This window comes from Acinonyx jubatus, chromosome E2 (assembly GCF_027475565.1).
Source record: "Acinonyx jubatus isolate Ajub_Pintada_27869175 chromosome E2, VMU_Ajub_asm_v1.0, whole genome shotgun sequence".
NCBI classification, from domain to species: domain Eukaryota; kingdom Metazoa; phylum Chordata; class Mammalia; order Carnivora; family Felidae; genus Acinonyx; species Acinonyx jubatus.
This window is the reverse complement of record NC_069396.1, coordinates 17,040,988-17,061,596: the sequence shown is the minus strand read 5'-3', so window position 1 is coordinate 17,061,596 and position 20,609 is coordinate 17,040,988. Positions and strand designations below refer to the sequence as shown.

General features: G+C 39.3%; 1 protein-coding gene across 1 annotated transcript in view; it reads left to right on the top strand.

The window, feature by feature from the left end:
- LOC106972122 (cytochrome b5 type B) overlaps positions 1–20,609 on the top strand; it is a 36,984-nt gene that overhangs the window by 1,817 nt on the left and 14,558 nt on the right. The window contains exons 2-3 of the mRNA XM_015069043.3: positions 17,946–18,074; positions 18,578–18,607. Coding sequence (XP_014924529.1) covers positions 17,946–18,074; positions 18,578–18,607 — 159 coding nt within the window. The remainder of the gene's footprint in view (positions 1–17,945; positions 18,075–18,577; positions 18,608–20,609) is intronic.

The window sequence follows — 20,609 nt, the reverse complement described above, 5'->3', positions numbered from 1 at the left end:
TCTACATAGCATTACTTCAAAATTCTGGCCTTAGGTCCTTAGGCATATGCCTCATTGTAAGTTTCAGTTGTGGGTGGTAGCGTGTTAAAGCATAATTCATAACGGTAGGTGATGTTTTTCATTTGTGGTTTCATTTCCCCCAAATTTCTCATTTATGTATTATGTATGTAATCTCCACACCCAGCATGGGGCTCAAATGCACCACCCCAAGACCAAGAGTCGTGTGCTCCTCTGACTGAGCCAGCCAAGTGCTCCTCTCCCAAATTTCTTCTTGATTGACTTAGAATACATAATGAACTTGAAGAAGCATTCAGTGCTTGTAGTGGATGTTAGTTCAAGATTGAACATTAGTTCAACCTTGAGTAGTGGCTGCTGACCGGGTTCCCACATGCTGATGGAGCCGGAAACATCACAGGTGAAGTTTGAGCCACAGAGCTTTACCTGCAATTAACTCTTCTTACTTACCTGATCTGTCTTCTCTGTTCCTATTATCTTGCTCATTCCAAGCCTGTTCATTCATTTATTTTCTCATTCAAATATTTATCAGGTGTCTGTTATGTGCCAGATACTGTTGTAGGTGCTGAGGAGACAGCAGTGGATATGCCCTATTTATGCCCTCATGCAGATTAGTCGATGGGGAGTGGACAATAAGCAGAGTAAATACAATGCATGCTGTGTTAGGTAGTGGTAGGTTCTAAGAAGAAAAAGCAGAGAAGAGGACTGTGGATGTGTATGGAATCAAGGTGTGAGGGTGAGGGGTTGAAATTTTAGGTATGATGGCCAGAGTTGGTTTTATTAAGAGAATGACTAGAGTAAAGGCCAGAAGGAAGTTTAAGGGAGCTTGCCATGTGGATATCTGCAGGAAGAGTGGGAGTGGCAGAGGGAGCAAGTTCAAAGGCCTTGAGGTGGGAGTATGTCTAGCGTTGGGAGGACGAGTGAGGGGAGCCTGTAGTGGCTGGAGAGTAGTAGATGAGGTCTGCATGATCAGGTGAGGGCAGATCAAGTACAGCTCTGTAGGCTTCATGAAAGATTTTGACTTTTAGGAGAGGAACTCAAACTGGAGCAGAGGAGTGACATGATGTGACTTCATGGTTTAACAGTATCCCTCTGCAATGTTTAGAAGAGACTGAAGGAGGGCAAAAGCCACATTGAGGAGTCCAGTTAGGAAGGAGGCTATTGTAGTAATTTGGGCAAGGGGTGGTAGCTTGCACCAGGCTGGTGGCAATGGGGGATGGTGAGAAGTATCAGATTGGGGATGTATTTTGATGGTAGAGCCAATAGGATTTGATGATGCAATGGATTTGAGGAGTGAGAGAAGTCACAGATGGCACCAAAGTTTTTGGCCTGCAGTCTGGAAGAATAGGATTGCTATTAGATGAGGTGGGAGGACCTGTATCAGCTCTCATCCTTCTTATAATTGAAATACTTCGGGGCTTCTCCTTAGAAAGAGGTCCCTAATCTGAATATCCTGTGTCTGTAGGTTGCTTTTTTTTTTTTTTTTTTAAATAAATATGTTTATAATGTTATTCTGGAGTTTGAATGTGATGATTTAGAATTGGTAATGTAATTGAATTATCCTTCCCCTAACATTAATTTTGCATTTTTGAATTAGTGGTATGGGTTTGACTTATTGAAATCATTAATGAAAACCCAGAACCTTGCAGTAGTACACATCTTTGTCTTTGCGCTGTTTAGTAGTATAGAAAAGTCACAGAAAAATGGTTATACTGTCTTATGACTTGGGCTAGAAAATAACAAAGTACAACTCCCTTCGCAAGGGTCAGTATGATTTTGTGAGCCTTGGTTTCAGTCAGTATTCTAATTTTCGTACCGTGTATCACAGGTAAGAAAAGTTTGGGCGCCATTGTCTTATGTATAAATAACCATTACTGAAAAGAATAACTTAAAATAATACATTGTGATATTTTGAGGTTTTGTATGTATTTTTTAGTGACCATGGTCATGAGTGGGAATACTACCTTAGGACTTGCCTACAGATGGGATAGCATTTTACTCGTTCCACAGTGTAGGTGCTGACTGTCAGGTGCTGTGGTACTAGGTCCTGGTGGCATATAAAAGTAAACATGGTTCTGTCCTCTTGAAGCTCCTCTTCCACGGGAGACAAAACAAAAGGAGACAAACGTTCAATGATGGTGCTTTCTTTGAAGGAAACCAAATAGGAGTTGAGAAAGAAAATTGGGGGTGGTGGGGAGATGTACTTTAAAAAGAGCTTTCTGGAAAGCTTCTGTGAGGTAACTTCTGTGAGGTAACTGAGCTGAGGAGAAGGAACTAGTTGGGAAGACTAGAGAAAAGAGCATTCCCACAGTATTTGCAGAGGCAAGTGAGAGTTTGGTCCGTCAGTGGGACCCAAAGCAGCTGTGGCCATTGGGGTAGCGAATGAAGGGCAAGAACGGCCAGAGAGGTGGGTGGGAGCCGGGCCAGGCAGGGTAGGTAGAATTTGATCCTAAATGTATTGGAAAACCACTGAAGCCTTTTAAGATGGGGGTGACATTAAAGCACTTTCTTTTTCTTTTACTGTAATTTATTGTCAAACTGGCTTATATACAACACCCAGTGCTCATCCCAACAAGAAAGCACTTTATTTTTCAAGTAGATGATTTTGGCCAAGAAGTCAAGAAAAGGTTGGAGGGAAAAGCAACACAAAATGGAAGAAAGTAAAACTTTCAATTCCAAGAATTTGTTTGAATTGTTCTACATCTTCTGTGCATATACCAATATATACAAATATGTACAAATAAATAGGGAAATAGAATTATAGTTTGAGACGCATGCTCCAACGGAGCCAGCTGGATGCCCCAATCGTAGTATTCCTTAATGAAATTATAGTATCTATTAATTGATCTGGGGTTTTTTTTGTGTGGTTTTTTTTTTTACATTTATTTATTTTTGAGAGACAGAGTGAGTTGGGGAGGGGCAGAGAGAGGAGACACAGAATCTGAAGGAGGCTTCAGGCTCTGAGCTGTCAGCACAGAGCCCAACACAGAGCTCAAACCCACGAACCGTGAGATCATGACCTGAACTGAAGTCAGATGCTCAACCGAATGAGCCACCCGGGGCACCCCTGATCTGTGTATGCCTATTACATCAGGATTTGCCTCAGGCTGATGAGTATGGAATTAGGTCTGTTTTATGCTACCTTCTTTCACATTTTATATCTAATTTGGAATGATTGGGAATGTGATAAAGGGAAGTTTAGAGCAGGTACCTTTTTCTGGTGCCCAGGTAATTTTTTTTTTAAATAGGGTATACAGGTACACTGTGAAAAAAGCCTTCTTTCCATCTGCCCAGTTCTACTGCCTCTTAAATTTAACTACCGTTGTTTGTGTATCCTTCCAGAGTTTTGTTTTGCATATACAAGCAAAAGTAAATTTGGTCACTCCCACTCTTTTTACCCCAAAGCTAACATAACATCCTCATTGATCTGTGCTTTGCCTTTCTCACTTAAGTGTAAATCTTCAGAATCTTTACATATCCCTTCCTGGAATACTTCCCTATTTATAGAATTTGTTGTATGGATTAGAATTTGTTTAAGCAGTCTCCTATTGATGAACATTTGGGTTATTAATATTTTTCTAGGTTTTTTTTTTTCCCCTCTCCTAAGGGAAGGAGATCGAATGTACATAGAATAAAATTACAGAATATAGGGGCTTCTGGGTGGCTCAGTCGTTTAAGCATCCAACTTTGGTTCAGGTCATGATCTCACGGCTTGTGAGTTCAAGCCCCACGTCGGGCTCTGTGCTGACAGCTCAGAGTTTGGAGCCTGTTTTGGATTCTGTGTCCTTCTCTCCCTCTGCCCCTCCCTGCTCATCTTCTCTCTCTCCCTCTCTCCCTCTCTCCCTCTCTCCCTCTCTCTCCCTCTCTCCCTCTCTCCCTCTCTCCCTCTCTCCCTCTCTCCCTCTCTCCCTCTCTCTCCCTCTCTCCCTCTCTCTCCCTCTCTCCCTCTCTCCCTCTCTCCCTCTCTCTCAAGAATGAATAACCATTATAAAAAATGTACAGATTTTATATGTAGAGTTCAGTGAGTTTTGACAAATGTCTCACCTGTGAAATCACCATCACAGTATATAGAATGTATCTGTCACTCTGTTCTTGTACAACCATTGATTTGATTTCTAACATTCTAGAACAGTGGTATCACTTTTTTTGTGTCTAGTGTCTTTGCCTTCACATATCTGTGTTTTTCTTCTGTATCAGCAGTTCCTATTTATTGCTTTTTATCTTAATTTTATGTGTTCATTTCATTGTATGATTGTACTGAAATTTATCTGTTCACCTGTTGATTGAAATTTGGGTTGTTTCCATTTTTTGGCTATTGTGAATAAAACTGCTGTGAGAGTTCATGTACCAGGCTTTGTGTGGATACGTATTTTCTTTCCTCTTGGTTAAATAAAAAGTGAGATTGCTGGGTCATACTTTTTTTTTTTTTTTTTAACTTTTTAAGCAACGTCAGGCCTTTTCTCAAACTGTGTATATCACTTTATATTCCCACCAGCAATGTATGAATTTTCCAGTTTCTCCACACCCTCATTGACACATGGTATTTGTCATTTTACTTTAACCATTCTAATGGGTGTGTGCTAGTATAGAATTTGTGGTTTTAACTTACATTTCCTTGATGACTAATGATGTTGAGTGTCATCATGGTGTGATTGGCCATTTGTATGGGTTTTTGTAAGGTGTCTGTTCAATCTTGCCCATTTATAATTGGATTGTTTTCTTATTGACTTAAAAACATTCTTCATACATTCTGGATGCAAGTCCTTTCAGATACAGTTGACCTTTGAATAACGGATTTGAATTGCATGGGTCCATTTACACATGGTTGGTTTTTTTTTTTTTTTGTATATAGTAATTTCTCTTATTTTTTTTTTTTTTTTTGAAGTAGACTGCATGCCTAGTGTGGGTCTTGAACTCATGACCCTGAGATCAAGAGTCACAACTCTACTGACTGAGCCAGCCAGGCACCCCATGATCTTCTTAATACACTTTCTTTTCTCTAGTTTATGTTATTGTAAGAACACAGTGTATAATACATATAACATACAGATTATGTGTTAATTGACTATCTTATTGGTAAAGCTTCTGGTGAACAGTAGGCTATAAGTAGTTAAGTATTTGGAGAGTCCAAAATTGTATACAGATTTTCAGCTGTGTGGGGGTTGGGGTTTGACAGCACCCCAACCCCCACATCGTGTAAGGGTTAACCTTATATGTATCATGACTTTTTTCTCCCCATCTGTATTTTGCCTTTTCATTTTCGTAACAGTGTTTTTTTGTTTTTTGTTTTTTTAAAGGAAATTTTGTTCTTTGTGTATATGAAATATAATTGTAATGTCTGGATGCTGGCTTTGAGGGCCAAGTGTCTGGTTCAGTTTTGTGCTTTACCTAATAGTTGTGTAACTGTGGGCAAATAGCTCTGCAAAGGCCCTTTCCCATCTGTAAGACAGAGATAACAGTACCTACTCCACAGAGTTAGGACAATTAATACAGATAATGCATATGAAGACTTATGGTGCCTGGTGTAAAGAGCTGAATGTTAAGGACCATTGGTTGGTTGATTGAGGTTATTTTTATTAATAGTAAACTTATTTAAAAAAATAATAAAATGTATTTGTTCCTTGCAGCATCTTTTGGGTGCTAAGTGGCAGATGCTCTGAAGATGTAAAGGTGAATTAGATGTCTTGGACCTGGGGGCACCTGGTTGATTCGGTCGGTTGAACATCTGACTCTTGATATTGGCTCAGTTCATGATCTCATAGTTCGTGGGTTTGAGCCCCATGACAACGGGCTTCGCAGTGATGGGAGGAGCCTGCTTGGGTTTTTCTCTCACTCTGTCTCTCTCTCTCTCTCTCTCTCTCTCTCGGTGTCTCTCTCTCAAAATAAATAAACTTAAAAAAAATGATGCCTTGGACTTGTAAGGGAGAATGAGATCTGTGCACAAGTAATTGTCACACAAGGTAGAGAGTAATCTTGTCTTAAAGACTGAGAATGCAGGCTTGGTTTGATAGCAGGGTACTGAGGGTATCCCTGAAAGCTTCAGAGCCTGACTAATACCAATTCTTACCAGAATTGGTTAAAAGAAAGTACAATTTGGTTGTCCTCTAACTTACGAAATGAACAAATCTATAGGAAGAATACTTTTCTTTCCTTGAGTAGTTTCAAGTGGTTAGTCCTAGGGAAAACTAGAAATCAAATGAGGCAGAATTTAATCTCTAGCACTGTCCAGGTGAGATGCCCTGGATGAACAAATAGACTTTCATTTATTCGTTTGCCTGTGGGCATGGGTGTGGCATACATGCCTGAGAGGAAGAGAGGGGGAGAGGGGAAATGGGAGGGAAGGAGGACAGAGTGAGGGCTCTCTAGATCTCATTGTGTTCCAGGCATCCAATGTTCTAGAATACAGCCATGAAAACGACAACCATGGCCCCTTTTCTTTTTTTTTTTATTAAAAAATTTTTTTTAATTTTTATTTATTTTTGAGAGAGAGACAGAGTGTGAGCAGGGGAGGAGCAGAGAGAGAGGGAGACACAGAGTCCGAAGCAGGCTCCAGGCCCTGAGCTGTCAGCACGGAGCCCGACACGGGGACGTGGGGCTCGAACTCACAAACCGTGAGATCATGACCTGAGCTGAAGTCAGATGCTGAACCGACTGAGCCACCCAGGCGCCCCACCATGGTTCTTTTTCTTATGGAGATTATAGTCTAACAGATGAACAAAGATATCAAATAAATAATTGCAATCGTAATAAATGAATATTATGAAGATACCTAAGGAATTTTGAGAATCTGTAGCAGTGAGATTTATTCTAGTGTGGATAAGTTATGTTTGGATCTGCAGACCTGAAATTTGGACCCTGGGTAGTGGTGACTGCCAGGGTTACACCCTTTCTGGCAACCATCAAGTTAGTCTCTCCTGGATGGCACCTCTGCCTTACTAGGTTCTTTCTAATCCAAATGCTGTGGACCCGCACCATTTCCCCCTGTTCACCGTTCAGGTCTATCCTGTTTCTCTGCACTGTTAGACTGTTGTTCAGAAAGTGGTTATTGTCCTCTCCAAAATCTCAGCCTCCACATCTTATTTGGATCTTTTGGCTAGAGGTCCTTCTTCTCATCACCTGGCCTAATTTTGCAGCTTCTGAAATCTTAATGCTTCTGGTCAGGTGGTCCTTAGCATATCCCTATTGTTACATTTTTATGACATCATTAAGGGATTTCCACTCACAGAGAATTTGTGTAATTTCTTCCCATCATGATTTTTATTCCATTACTGTCATATTCCCGTTCTCTTCTCTTCTACCATCTGTCCTCCATCCTTTGCATAGAATTAGTAATCCGGAAGTGCATTTTCTTTACTTTTTTATTTTTTAAAAGTTTATTGGGGCGCCTGGGTGGCTCAGTTGGTTGAGTTTCCAACTTCGGCTCAGGTCATGATCTCATGGTTCATGGTTTCAAGCCCCGCGTTGGGCTCTGTGCTGACAACTCAGATCCTGGAGCCTGCTTCAGATTCTGTGTCTCCCTCTCTCTCTGCCCCTCCCCCTCTTGCACTCTGTCTCTCTCTTTCAAAAAAATAAACATTAAAAAAAATTTTTTTTTAAGTTTATTTACTTTGAGAGAGAGAGAGAGACAGAGACAGAGACAGCATGAGTAGGGGAGGGGCAGAGACAGAGGGAGAGAGTGAGAGAATCCCATCCAGGCTCTGCACTGTCAGCACAGAGCCCAGCGCAGGGCTTGAACCCATGAAAATGTGAGATAATGACCTGAGCTGAAACCAAAGGTCGGACACTTAACTGACTGAGCTACCCAGGTGCCCTAGAAGTGCATTTTCTGTTAGTAATTTGTTCTCTCTCTTTCGTGTATTACAACATAAATTTTCTGTCCTCTTTTCAGTAATACATAGGAAATGAACTTAAGGAAGATTCTTTGGACAAATGAACTGACTAAAATCCTTCACCAGAGGACTTCACAAAATTTCCTTTGTATCTTTGAAGTATTTTACTTGATTATTGCTGGATTGAGAGAGAAATGAATGGATCCCAGTCATTGTTTCATCCCTTTTGAAAGTCTGTGATCTTCATTGCTGTGTAGTATATTTAAAAAATTTTATTTGTAACCAGTGTAATTGCTTACATAATAAAAGCTGGGACAAGATCCATTAGTGTGAAAAGTACAAAGGCTATCCAAGTCAAAATAATTTTTTGTAAATTCATATGAGATTCAAAAGTAAAGCAGGTCCTGGAAAAAATGGGAAATATGTACTGCTTTACATTAGCTACACTGAATAAAAATAGGGAGAAACTTATGATTGTCCAATAGATTTCAATAGTGTAGGCCACGAATCTAGATTATTCAAGTTAACCCTGGAACTCTTGGTTTCACTTTTTTTGTTTTGCTGTGATTCAGATGAAAGTAAATTTTTGGCTAATACTAATTATAGGTATGTAAACCTAGCCTTATTATTTTTTTATTGTGCCAAAATATATAGCATATAACATTTGCCATTTAACCATTTTTGTTGTACGATTCAGTGGCATTAATTTCATTCACAGTGTTGTGCAACTAATGCCGATATCGGTTTCTAAAACTTTTCATCACCCCAAGCAGAACCCTGTAACCATTAGGCAATAACTACCACCTCTTCACTCTTCCTCTGATAACTTTTAATCTGCTTTGTCTCTCTGGAATTGCTTAATTCTAGGTACTTTACATAAATAGAATCATACAATATTTGTCCTTTGGTGTCTGGATCCTTTCCACTTAACATAATGTTGGTTTTTAAAATTTTTCTTGTGGTAAAATCTACATAACATAAAACTGATTATTTTAACCATATTTAACTGTACACTTCAGTGACATTAAGTACATTCACACTGTTAGATGATTATCACTGCTACTTATTTTCAGAACTTTTTCATCAGCCTGATCTCAAACTTTACCTATTAAACAATAACTCCATTGCCCCTGGTAATCACCGTTGTATTTTCTGTCTCTATGAATTTGACTATTCTAGGCAGCACGTATAAATTGAATAATTCTATATCTGCCCTTTTGTATCTGGCTTCTTTCAGTTAGTATAATGTCTTAAAGGTTCATCCGTGTTGTAGCATATATCAGAATTTCCTTCCTTTTAAGGCCAAATAATACTCCCTTATATGTATATACCACATTTTGTTTGTCCATTCAACCATTCATCCATGGACACTTGGATTGTTTCCATCTTTTGGCTATTTGTGAACAATATTGCAGTGAACATTGACATACAAGTATCTGAGTCCTTGTTTTCAGTGCATATGGTTATATACCAGGAGTGGAATTGCTCAGTCATATGTCAATTCTGTGCTTTTTATGGAAACTCCAAACCGTTTTCCACAGCAGCGTTTTACATTTCCATCAGCAGTAGAACCAGAAAGTTCTAGTTTCTCTATATTGTCTTCAGCACTTACTATTATTTTCTATTACAGCCATTCTAGCCAGGTGTAAAGTGGTAACTCATTGTGGTCTGATTTGCATTTCCCTAAAGACTAATGATGTTGAGCATCTTTTCATGTACTTACTGGTCCTCTGTATCTTCTTTGAAGAAAAACCTAATCAGACTCTGCCCATTTTTAATTGAATTGTTTGTCTTTTTGCTCTTAAGTTGGATTTCTTTCTATATTCTGGACATCAGTCCTTTGTTAGATATTTGATTTGCAAATATTTTCTCCCATTCCATAGCTTGTTATTTCACTATATTGATAATGTCTTTGATGTATGAAAGTTTTTAATTTTGAGAGAGTTAAGTCCCTCCTCATCAGTAATTTTTTTTTTAATTTTTTTTTTAACGTTTATTTATTTTTGAGACAGAGAGAGGCAGAGCATGAATGGGGGAGGGACAGAGACAGAGGGAGACACAGAATCGGAAGCAGGCTCCAGGCTCTGAGCCATCAGCCCAGAGCCCGACGCGGGGCTCAAACTCAAGGACCATGAGAAATCGTGACCTGAGCTGAAGTCGGACACTTAACCGACTGAGCCACCCAGGTGCCCCATCAGTAATTACTTTAAATGTAAATGGATTAAGTTTTTAAATCAAAAGACAAGGATTGGCAGAATGGATAAAAATACAAGATCCAACAATATGCTGTCTATAGGAGACTCACTTTATTATTTATTTACTTATTTATTTATTTACTTACTTACTTACAGGAGACTCACTTTAGATCCAGACACGAATAGGTTGAAAGTGAAAGGATGGAAAAAGATACTCCATGAAAATACTAACCAAAAGAGAGAGGTGGCTACATATTAATATCAGATGAAAGAGACCTTTTAAATCAAACAAAGATTGTTAATGTGCATAGAGTTTTTGTTTTGTAAGATGTAAAGAATTCCGGAGATGGATATTGCTGGTGGTTGCAGCATTTTACTTTCCTGAGAATCCACAAGTATTCCTATATCTCCACATCCTTGTCAGCATTTGTTATTTTCTGGGTTTTCTGGGTTTCACCCAATGGTGGTGGTTGTTGTTTTGTTTTTGTGTTTTTATAATAGCCTAGTGGGTGTGAGGTGGGATCTTATTGTGGTTTTAATTTGCATTTCCCCAGTGACTACTCATATTCACCATCTTTTCATATACTTGCTGGCCATCTGGAGATTATCTTCAGATAAATGTCTACTTAAGTCCATTGCTTGTTTTATAATCAGGTTATTTGATGTTTTTGTTGAATTTTAGGAGTTCTTTATATATTCGGATATTAACCCTTGTGATTTACATATCTTTTCTCCCAGTCATTATGTTGGTTTTTCACTTTGGTGATCGTGTTCTTCAGTGCATAAAAGTTTTTAAATTTGATGTAGTCCCATTTGTCAATTTTTGCTTTTGTTGCCTATGCTTTTGATGTCATATCCAAGAAAGCATTATCAGATCAATGTCCTAAAGCTTTTCCTCTATATTTTCTTCTAGGAGTTTTATAGTTTTGGGTCTTTTGTTTAGGTCTTTAGTCCATCTGAATTAATTTTTGTCCATGATGTAAGATAAGAGTCCATTTTCATTCTTTTGTATGTGGATATCCAGTTTTCCCAGCATTATTTGTTGAAGAGAGTGCCCCTTCCCTATTGTGAGTGGTATTGCATCGCTTGTTGAAGATCATTTGACTATATATGCAAGGGTAGTTGTGTATATGATATTTTGGAGCTTATTTTCCCACTAGTTGTATATTCCTAAGTTTTAGCCATATGGTGTCACTCTAGTAAGTGAACATATTTGGATAACCACCATCTAGAACTGTATAGCATGCTAGAACCTCTCCTTGTGCCTCCTAATCACTGTTTTCTTCATCATCCCCAGAGGTACATGTTCTGTTGACTTTAAGATTATAGATTTGTTCTGTTTCTGAGCTTCCTACAAATGAGAGTGTCACAGTTTATATTGTTTTATGTTTGGTGTCTTTTATTCCCTGTCTATATTCTTTCATGTTGTGGATATTGCAGTGGTTTGTTTTTTTTCATTGCTGATTAGGATTCTACTGTAGAATTATACCTTAATTTATTCATACTGTGCTTATGGGCATTGGGTTTTCAAGTTCAGGATCATAACAAATAATGCAGCTGTGATCATTTGTGTGTGTGTGTATGAGTTCATGTATGTATACACATTTCTTTTGGGTGTATAATTAGGGAATTCAACTTGATGTTTTAATAGAAAATATTTTTGAAATAATTATAGATTCATATGTACTTATAAAAAATAATAGGGGCACCTGGGTGGCTCAGTCAGTTAAGCATCCAACTTCGGCTCAGGTCGTGATCTCATGGTCTGTGGGTTCAAGCCCCACATTGGGCTCTGCGCTCTCAGCACAGAGCCTACTTCAAATCCTGTCTCTCTCTCTCTGCTCCTCCCCTCCTTTGCATGCTCTCTGTCTCTCTGTCTCTGTCTCTGTCTCTCTCAAAGTTAAATAAACATTAAAAAAGATAGATCCCTATACCTTTTACCCATTTTCTCCAATGGTAGCATTTTGTAAAACTGTAGTACAGTATCACAACTAGCATATTGACATTAATTGGATCCACAGATTTTATTCTGACCTCCCCTGTTTTACTTCTATAAAACTGATTTGTCTTTTAATTTTTTTTAATATTTATTTATTTTTGAGAGAGAGAGGGACAGAGTCTGAGTTGGGGAGAGGGGTCGGCGGGTGGGCGGGGAGGGGGGACACAGAATGTGAAGCAGACTCCAGGCTCTGAGTTGTCAGCACAGAACCCGATGCAGGACTCGAACTCATGGACTGTGAGAACATGACCTGAGCCAAAGTCAGATGCTTAATGGACTGAACCACCCAGGAGCCCCAGATTTGTCTTTTTTTTTTTAATTTTTTTTTCAACGTTTATTTATTTTTGGGACAGAGAGAGACAGAGCATGAACGGGCGAAGGGCAGAGAGAGAGGGAGACACAGAATCGGAAACAGGCTCCAGGCTCTGAGCCATCAGCCCAGAGCCCGACGCGGGGCTCGAACTCACGGATCGCAAGATCGTGACCTGGCTGAAGTCGGACGCTTAACCGACTGCGCCACCCAGGCGCCCCCTGATTTGTCTTTTAAAGAGAAAACAAAGTGGTTTAATTTATAGAGTCAAAAATAATTCACTTTTGATTACAGTACTCAACATGCAAATTACATTTACCTGTTGATACAGAAATGGCACCTTGCCACTTTCCTAGGACATTTAATCCAGGCAGTTATTCCTGGACATCCTTTCTCTTTGTATCTGTCAACATTTGCCCTCTCTACCTTCTTATAATGATATGTAAACTCTTAGCCAGATAACTGGGTCTTAAGTTCAGTTGACTTACCAGACATTGATTTTTTTTTCAGTTGATTTGATCTATTCTGAACTCCACATGAAGAATATCCCATTATTTAACCTATAGATGATCATTCCTAAAGGCACTTGAGAATCCATCAGTACCCCAGGGTCACCAATTTTCCCTGGACAGTATGAAGAGACATAGGAGGTTTGTTAAGTATGTCCCTGCCCTGAATATTCACTCTGAAAAAGAATTTGTTTGGATAAAGTTTTAATACATTTGCTCTTTATGTGATTCTGTAGGCTCACGGTGAACAATATAGAGATACTTGTTTTGTTCATAAATAGTTTCTAAATTTTCATTAATGAAAATGATTATGTTTGTGAAGGAAGTTATTAAAATACTAGTGCATAAATTAGATGTAAAAATTTAGGATATTTGGATCCCAAGGAAACAGGAGTTTACTGTGGTTTATATATCAGGCTGATTGTATGTGATAATTATTATAATTGGCAATGTTTCTTCCAAAGATTGAATTTTTGCTAAGTTTTTTGTATGTTATCACTAGCTTGGATTTCTCCTTTCTCTGCCTTTCCTTTCTGTTATCACCAGAAGGAATTTTTTAAACATCTTAAAAATAATTCTTTCACTGTAAGTCACCCAGAATACAGTCATTTCCTCTAGTTTCAAACATAAAGGGGAACCTGGCTCAGACAAGAATGATCCTTGCTGCACGTCCACTAGCTCATTGTGTTCTCCTTTTTATTCTGAGAGGCCCCAGCTCAGTTTACAAGGTTAAGGGCTACAATGTGTGTTCACAACAGAGCTAATCCTGCTTCAATAAATACAGATGTACAATTCTTTTTTGAACATGCCTTCAAAGTGGAGATCTTTGGCCATGAGCTCCTCTTTGACATCATCTAGTGCCCACTGGTGATCCATTAGCTCCAGAACTTTCCACTTTGCTTTGAAAGCTTTGTTGCTGTCTGTGGGCATGGCCGTGGCTGCTCTAGTCATTTGTGCCTGCATTCTTCTTCTTCTCTTTCTCCTTCTCCTTTTTTTTATTATTAGCGGTAACACGTAATCAGTTTATTATTGTTACTTATTTGTGCCTGAATTATTTTTGATTGGTCGTTGGCATTATCTTGGCCCAGAAGGAGAGAGTAAATACTCTAAAACCCAAATGCTTAGTAGAAGCACCATGATGTGGAATTCACCAGGATGCAGATAATGTGAATAGTTCAGTTCTTTACTGTAGCATAGGCTTAAAACAGGATCAGTGGACAGGGAGCCTGGGTGGTTCAGTTGGTTAAGCGTCCAACTTCACCTCAGGTCATGATCTCACAGTTCATGAGTTTGAGCCGTGCATCAGGCTTTGTGCTGACAGCTCAGAACCTGGAGCCTGCTTTGGATTCTGTGTCTCCCTCTCTCTCTCCCCGTCCCCTGCTCACGCTTTATCTCTCTCTCTCAAAAAAAAACAAAAAAACACAAGGTCAGTGGAAATAGGTCTTTGGTTGTAACAAAGCCTAAGCATGTCTGTCATGTTTATCCATTCACCACTAAGAATCATTGGGAGAACATTTGTTAAATTCCCTTTGACCATGTTTGTGAGCATAGTGGGAGCATTCGTAGGAGAAGGTAGTACTATTTTCCCTTTAGTTTTTTTGAAAAATCCTTACTCTGGGTGGTTAGAAGTAGTATTTTCATGTCAGAAGGACTGTTTGGGAATATAATTTTCATCTCTGAGGATTATGCTTTGAATTAGGACTTCAGCTGTCAAATACTTGGTCCTGGGTGAGCTTCTTTTTTTTGTTTTTATTCTTTTATTAAGAAAATTTTTTAATTTTTTTTTTTTTTTTTTTTTTTTAGAGAAAGTCAGAGTACTAGTGAGAGATGGGCAGAGAGAGAGGGATACACAGAATCCGAAACAGGCTCCAGGCTCCTAGCTGTCAGCACAGAGCCTAATGTGGGGCTTGAACTCACAAACTGTGAGATCATGATCTGAGTTGAAGTTGGATGCTTAACCAACTGAGTCACCCAGGTGCCCCTCTCATTTTTAAAAACAATTTTTTTAATGTTTTTATTTATTTTTGAGAGAGAATGAGACAGAGTACTAGTAAGGGATGGGCGGAGAGAGAGGGAGGTGCACAATCTGAAGCAGTCCCCAGGCTCCTAGCTGTCAGCACAGAGCCCGATGGAGGGCTCGAACTCTTCTGGGTGAGTTTCTTGTCACTTTGGGGCTGGATGGACACATAGTGGTGGATCATGGCCACAGGGAGGGTGATGATGAACATGGGTAGGACCACCCAGAGCCATCCAGAGCCGTGGTGCCCGCCATCTTTTGGTTGGTTGGTTTGTTTGTTTGTTTTTAAGATACCATAAGATACTATTTTTAAGTAATCTCCACACCCAACATGGGGCTTGAACTCAGAAATCAAGAGTCTCATACTCTACCAACTGAGCCAGCTGGGTGTCTCTCCTGCCATCTTTATTGAGAGCCAGTCTGGTTGGGGTTGCAGGCCAGACCCCGAACCTGCACGTTACTTTGGCTCAGGACTTGCCTGGGTTGTGCTGTGACCCCAGGCCTAGTGCACTGCCTCCAGCTGGCCTGCCATTTGATTTTAAATATTATCTGAAGTTTATAGAGTTCTAAAACAGTAACAAAGGTTCCTTGAAATCTTTTGCTTGTTCTAAACCATGTGTATTAAGACCACATATTGGAGTGAGAGGCACTAAACCTAGGGTTGTTTTTTGTTTGTTTGTTTGTTTGTTTTTACCTCTCCAACCTTCCTTGCCTCCATGAAAGAAAGGTTATAAGACAGTATATACTGGATGAATTTATCTTTATCACTGCCTACTGTATCAAATAAGTACTCAGTAAAAATTGTAGTGTAGTGATTAAAATGATCGAATATACAGGAGAGGGGCGCCTGAGTGGTTCAGTCAGTTAAGCATCTGACTTCAGCTCAGGTCATGATCTCACGGTTCGTGAGTTCGAGTCCTGCGTCCAGCTCTGGGCCGACAGCTCAGAGCCTGGAGCCCACTTCAGATTCGGTGTCTTCCTCTGTCTGCCCCTCCGCTGCTTGCACTCTGTCTCTTGCATTGTCTCAAAAAATAAACAAACATTTAAAAAATTAAAATGAAAATAAAAGAATATACAGGAGAAACAATGGATATGTATTATATATACATATTTAAGTGTGGCACTTTTTCTTATTTATTTATAAGTGATGAGAGATTGGTGAAAGTGAAGACTTTGTCGCTCTAGAAAGAGCTGTGCAGAAAGCTGTGCAGGAATTCGTAAATTCAACCACTTCCTGAAATATCTCAAGCTGCTAAGAAATTTTGTCATCCTTTTGCTCCGAAAGGCAACATAATAGTTGGGATGTGTCATAGGGAAAGACCGTCTTAACACAGTTGAGGTATATAGGGCACATTGGGACACAATTCCAAAGCTAATGGCTTACTACAGCTGAGAGAGTTCAGTTGTAATGACAGGTGAGTGGTGTCTTTCTCAGTCTTGCTTTAAAACAGCTTGCTTATGCACTGGCATGGGGGACCCACTCACTGGACGGAGATCTTTTATGAGACAAAAATAGAAGTTATCCTTGTCCTCAGGGAGCTCATAGGCAAGTGACTTTGGGAGATTATACTTAGTTGAATTCATGTTTAAAATAAGGATGATAATACTCCTGCTTAAAAGGTTGTTATAAAAAGTAACTACTTAAAAACATTACTTGATATTTAAAAAATACAAATTTAGACATGTCATAAATGTAAATTCTAAATTTGCTCATTGTAAGTAAATGTTTATTGAACGTTTAAGGCAGGGACTGTGTTAAATGTAATTTTAAAATATTTTCTTGACAGATAGTACTTAATTTGGTAAAAGAATTTCAAAAAGGTGTACAGTGAAGTCTTCCTTCCACCTCGTCTCCTGGCTCCCAGGTTCTTTTCATTGTTTTCAGAGAGATTTTTTTTTTTCAATTTTTTTTTTTTTTTACCTTTATTTATTTTTGAGACAGAGAGAGACAGAGCATGAACGGGGGAGGGTCAGAGAGAGAGGGAGACACAGAACCTGAAACACGCTCCAGACTCTGAGCTGTCAGCACAGAGCCCGACGCGGGGCTCGAACTCACGGGCCGCGAGATCATGACCTGAACCGAAGTCGGACCCCTAACTGACTGAGCCACCCAGGCACCCTAAGATTTCTTTGTTTTGAAATAGTCTCTACACCTACCACAGGCTCCAGCTCACCACCCTGAGATCAAGAGTTGCACTTTCTAAGACTAAGCCAGACCGGTGCCCCTGTTTTCAGAGAGATTTTATGTGTATGTACACGTGTATGTATCTGGTTTTTAGAGTCACAGATGGTAGCGTATTATACAAACTGTACCTTTCTCTGAGTACAAAGTATTTCATATCCTGATCTGATTTGATACAATAATAATTAAGATACCTACTCATATTATCTCCATTTTATAAACAAGGAAACAAAGACATCTCAATATCTTAGTAACTTGTCCAGGGTTGTATAGCTTGGAAGTACTTCCTTGGTACAGAGGCAGTTATTTTGGTACCACTTATTTAACTTATTATTTATTTATTTTGGAAATGTAAAAAAATTTTAATTTTAATTTTTAAAAATTGTTTATTTGAGAGAGCGAGTGTGTGAGCAAGGGAGAGGAGACAGAGGGAGAATAAAGAATTCCGTACTTTGACCAGAGTGTCCGTTCGAGTTTCTGCAGCCGTGTTGATAATGTTGGCAGAAAGAATCCAGCCAGGAGCACATGTTGTTCCTCGTTGTCCTATCTTGCCAGCCTCCTTCAATCCAGAACTGTTCTTTGGTCTTTCCTTAGCTTTTGTGACCTTGTTATTTTGGGTGAAGACAGGCCACTCCTTTTGTAGACTCTCAGTTTGCTACTGTCCTAGGTTTCCTCACAATTCTACCAATTTTAGGTACTTTTGGTATAAATATCACAGAAGTCATGTTTCGTTTTTCCCATTGCATCCTATCAGGTGGCATTCAATGTCAATTTGTCCCCTTACTCCCATTGAGGGAAGAAAAGAGAAAAGAGCGGAAGAGGGGAAAGTAACTTCTATTAGCTTGCTTTTCAGAGGGCACTCTATTCAGCAAATATCTTTTCCTTGTAGCATCCTGGGGGAGAAGAGGTCCTAATGGAACAAGCTGGTGCAGATGCAAGTGAAAGCTTTGAGGACGTAGGCCACTCCTCTGATGCCAGAGAAATGCTCAAGCAGTACTATATCGGTGATGTGCATCCGGTAAGAACTAACTGAACTGGGAGAAGAAGCTGCTGACTAGCCACAAAACACAAGGAGAAGGATGAATTAATAAAATGGAAAATCAACCCAGCTGTCAGGCTACATATTCCCCCAAATCATTTGGCCTACTGCGCTAAGATACAGCTTATTGTATTTAAAACTGCACATGTAGTATCTAAAAAGTTAAGAGAACTGGTTTTGGATTTTTTGTTTTTTTGATTGATTTTTGTAATATCATTAATAACATCTCTTTCTAAAATAATGGTTTGATTGTTCTTGGCAATTTCTTGCAAAAGGTGGTAACTATGAACATTCGAACAAGGCACCCTGGTAGGTTCATAGTTGGGAGTGTGGGGGCAAATACCCTTCCACAGACCTTGACGTCCCTCAGAGAATTCTCTACTACCAGAATGTAGTCTTCATGTTCTAAGGTTAGAGACAAATATATTGAGATATGCCTTTGGATACGTCTTAAAATATTATTTGTTTTCCTTTTTTAACAGAATGACCTTAAACCTGAAAGTGGTAGCAAGGTAAGAAGAAATCATCTGTTTCTCTCATGTGTTTCAAGTGTTTATATTTCTGTTTACTCAGGTAGAATGTTTTTTGTTTTTTGGGTTTTTTTAATTATCTTAACAAGAGAAGTGTTCCTTTTTTTCCTAAGCAAAAATCCTATTTTTCAGGAGCTTGGACTCAGTGCCATCTCAGGAAAAAAAGAATAGCTGAGTCTTGAACAGTAGGAAACATTTTGTTCATGCTTGTACTTGCTTTAAAAAAAAAGAAATTCTAAAGCCATGCTCTGTACGGTTTTGAAGGAAATTAGTTTATGGGTTCAGTTGTAGAAAAGTATTTCTTATTCTTACATTAAATACTGTGAGAATAATTCTGTGCTGGGAAAATAACTGGAAAGTTGATTTTCACTTGAAAGTCTGTGAAGGAGTTACAGACTGGAGTAATTACTAGAATGGGCCTTTCTGTCCCTATTACCCAGATTTAATCCTTGTGTCATGCAGTTTCAAATAGGCCTACATCCATTTCATTTACTCCGTGATACAGCAAAAACAAAAGATTAAATATTTGAAAACCTTAATGTGCGCTGCAGGACCTACCAGGAACAAAATCTGGAAGCCATTTTGCTTCCCATAGGCAGGGCTGTTCATTTCCTTGACTGCGTCACACATTTCTTGACTTCCGTCTGTTGCCCTCCCACTTAAAGGGACAGCAGTTTAGTTGCCACCTAGAACATCATGGAGGCAGCGCTCCTTCCCCTTTTCCTTCTGCTAGCTTCTTGCTTCCCTTTCCTCACTGGCCTGGAATCACTGAACACGTTTGATACGGCACTTGAAGTTGGCCTAGACACAGGAATTCTTTCAACTCGAGAGACTGCTTGACAGTGTCTGCCGTCTGTTGCTCTGCCATCCAAAGTGTCTGTGGAAATTAACTCTTCCGTCTTGCTATACTCTGCTACTCTGAACTGGTGAATTGTTTATGAAGGGAGACGAAAGCGGTTTTTTAAATGCTACGTGAGCACTGGGGGTTGGTTTGTCTTCCCCTTGTAATGAAGGTGAAGATGGAGCTATGCATAGCCTTGCTGAGTATCTTGAACACGTCTGGAAAACATTGGTCTCAGTTACAGTAAACATTTAATTCAGGGGATATTCCCATTTGTATAAGAGATGCACCATGTATCTGGGAGCCATCACCCACTTTTACACAACAGTCATGAGAGCACCCTTTATTAAAGCAACAGAAAAAATTGTGGAATTATAATGTCTGAAATTCTACAAATTGCTTCTTGTTGCTGTTTTTCTTCCTTGCTAGTTCAGTATGTGATTAGGGATCATTCTTAGCAATGGAGAGCAGTGTTTTTCAAATTCTGTCCGGTGGGCCATCTGTGTTCGAATCCCTGGGCATGTGTCTGAAATGTCTATTTTCTGGGCTCCCGCTACTACTGATTCATAATCTCTGGAGGTGGCACTTGGGAATTTGCACTTAAAGTAACCCAGGTAGCCAAGCACCAGACTTCTTGCTGAAAGATATGCCCATCTTTTCATTTGAAAAGTTTGGGAACTTGAATTCTCTTTTCTAGAAAGCACTGTCTGCCTTTTGTAGGCCAAAGAATTAATTAGAGATGTCTCAGCTAAATTAAAACTGTTGAGCCTTGGACTTTTTTGTAAGAAATACAGAAAAAGAAATCCTTTTAGCTCACTGAATTCTATAATAATTTAGAAGTTTCCAAATGTAGTTTGGCCCCTGCCTCGTATAAACAGTGAGTGACTAAAGGCAGTATTTTCAAAGCTCTGTTTTTCGTTATGTCTCTTGTACCCAAAGGACAGTGTCCATTAAGTAGAGAGTAGGTTATTGAGTGTTTTCACTCACACTGCTGTACTTCAGGCAGATCGGGCAAGGAAAACCTTTGGGGAAAATTTCAAGACCACACATAGGTTTTTATAGAGCTATATAGTCCAACCTGATTTCAGTTCCAGGAAGACATTCCTGGTCCCTCAGATTTATTTCTTACAAATTAAATAGGCA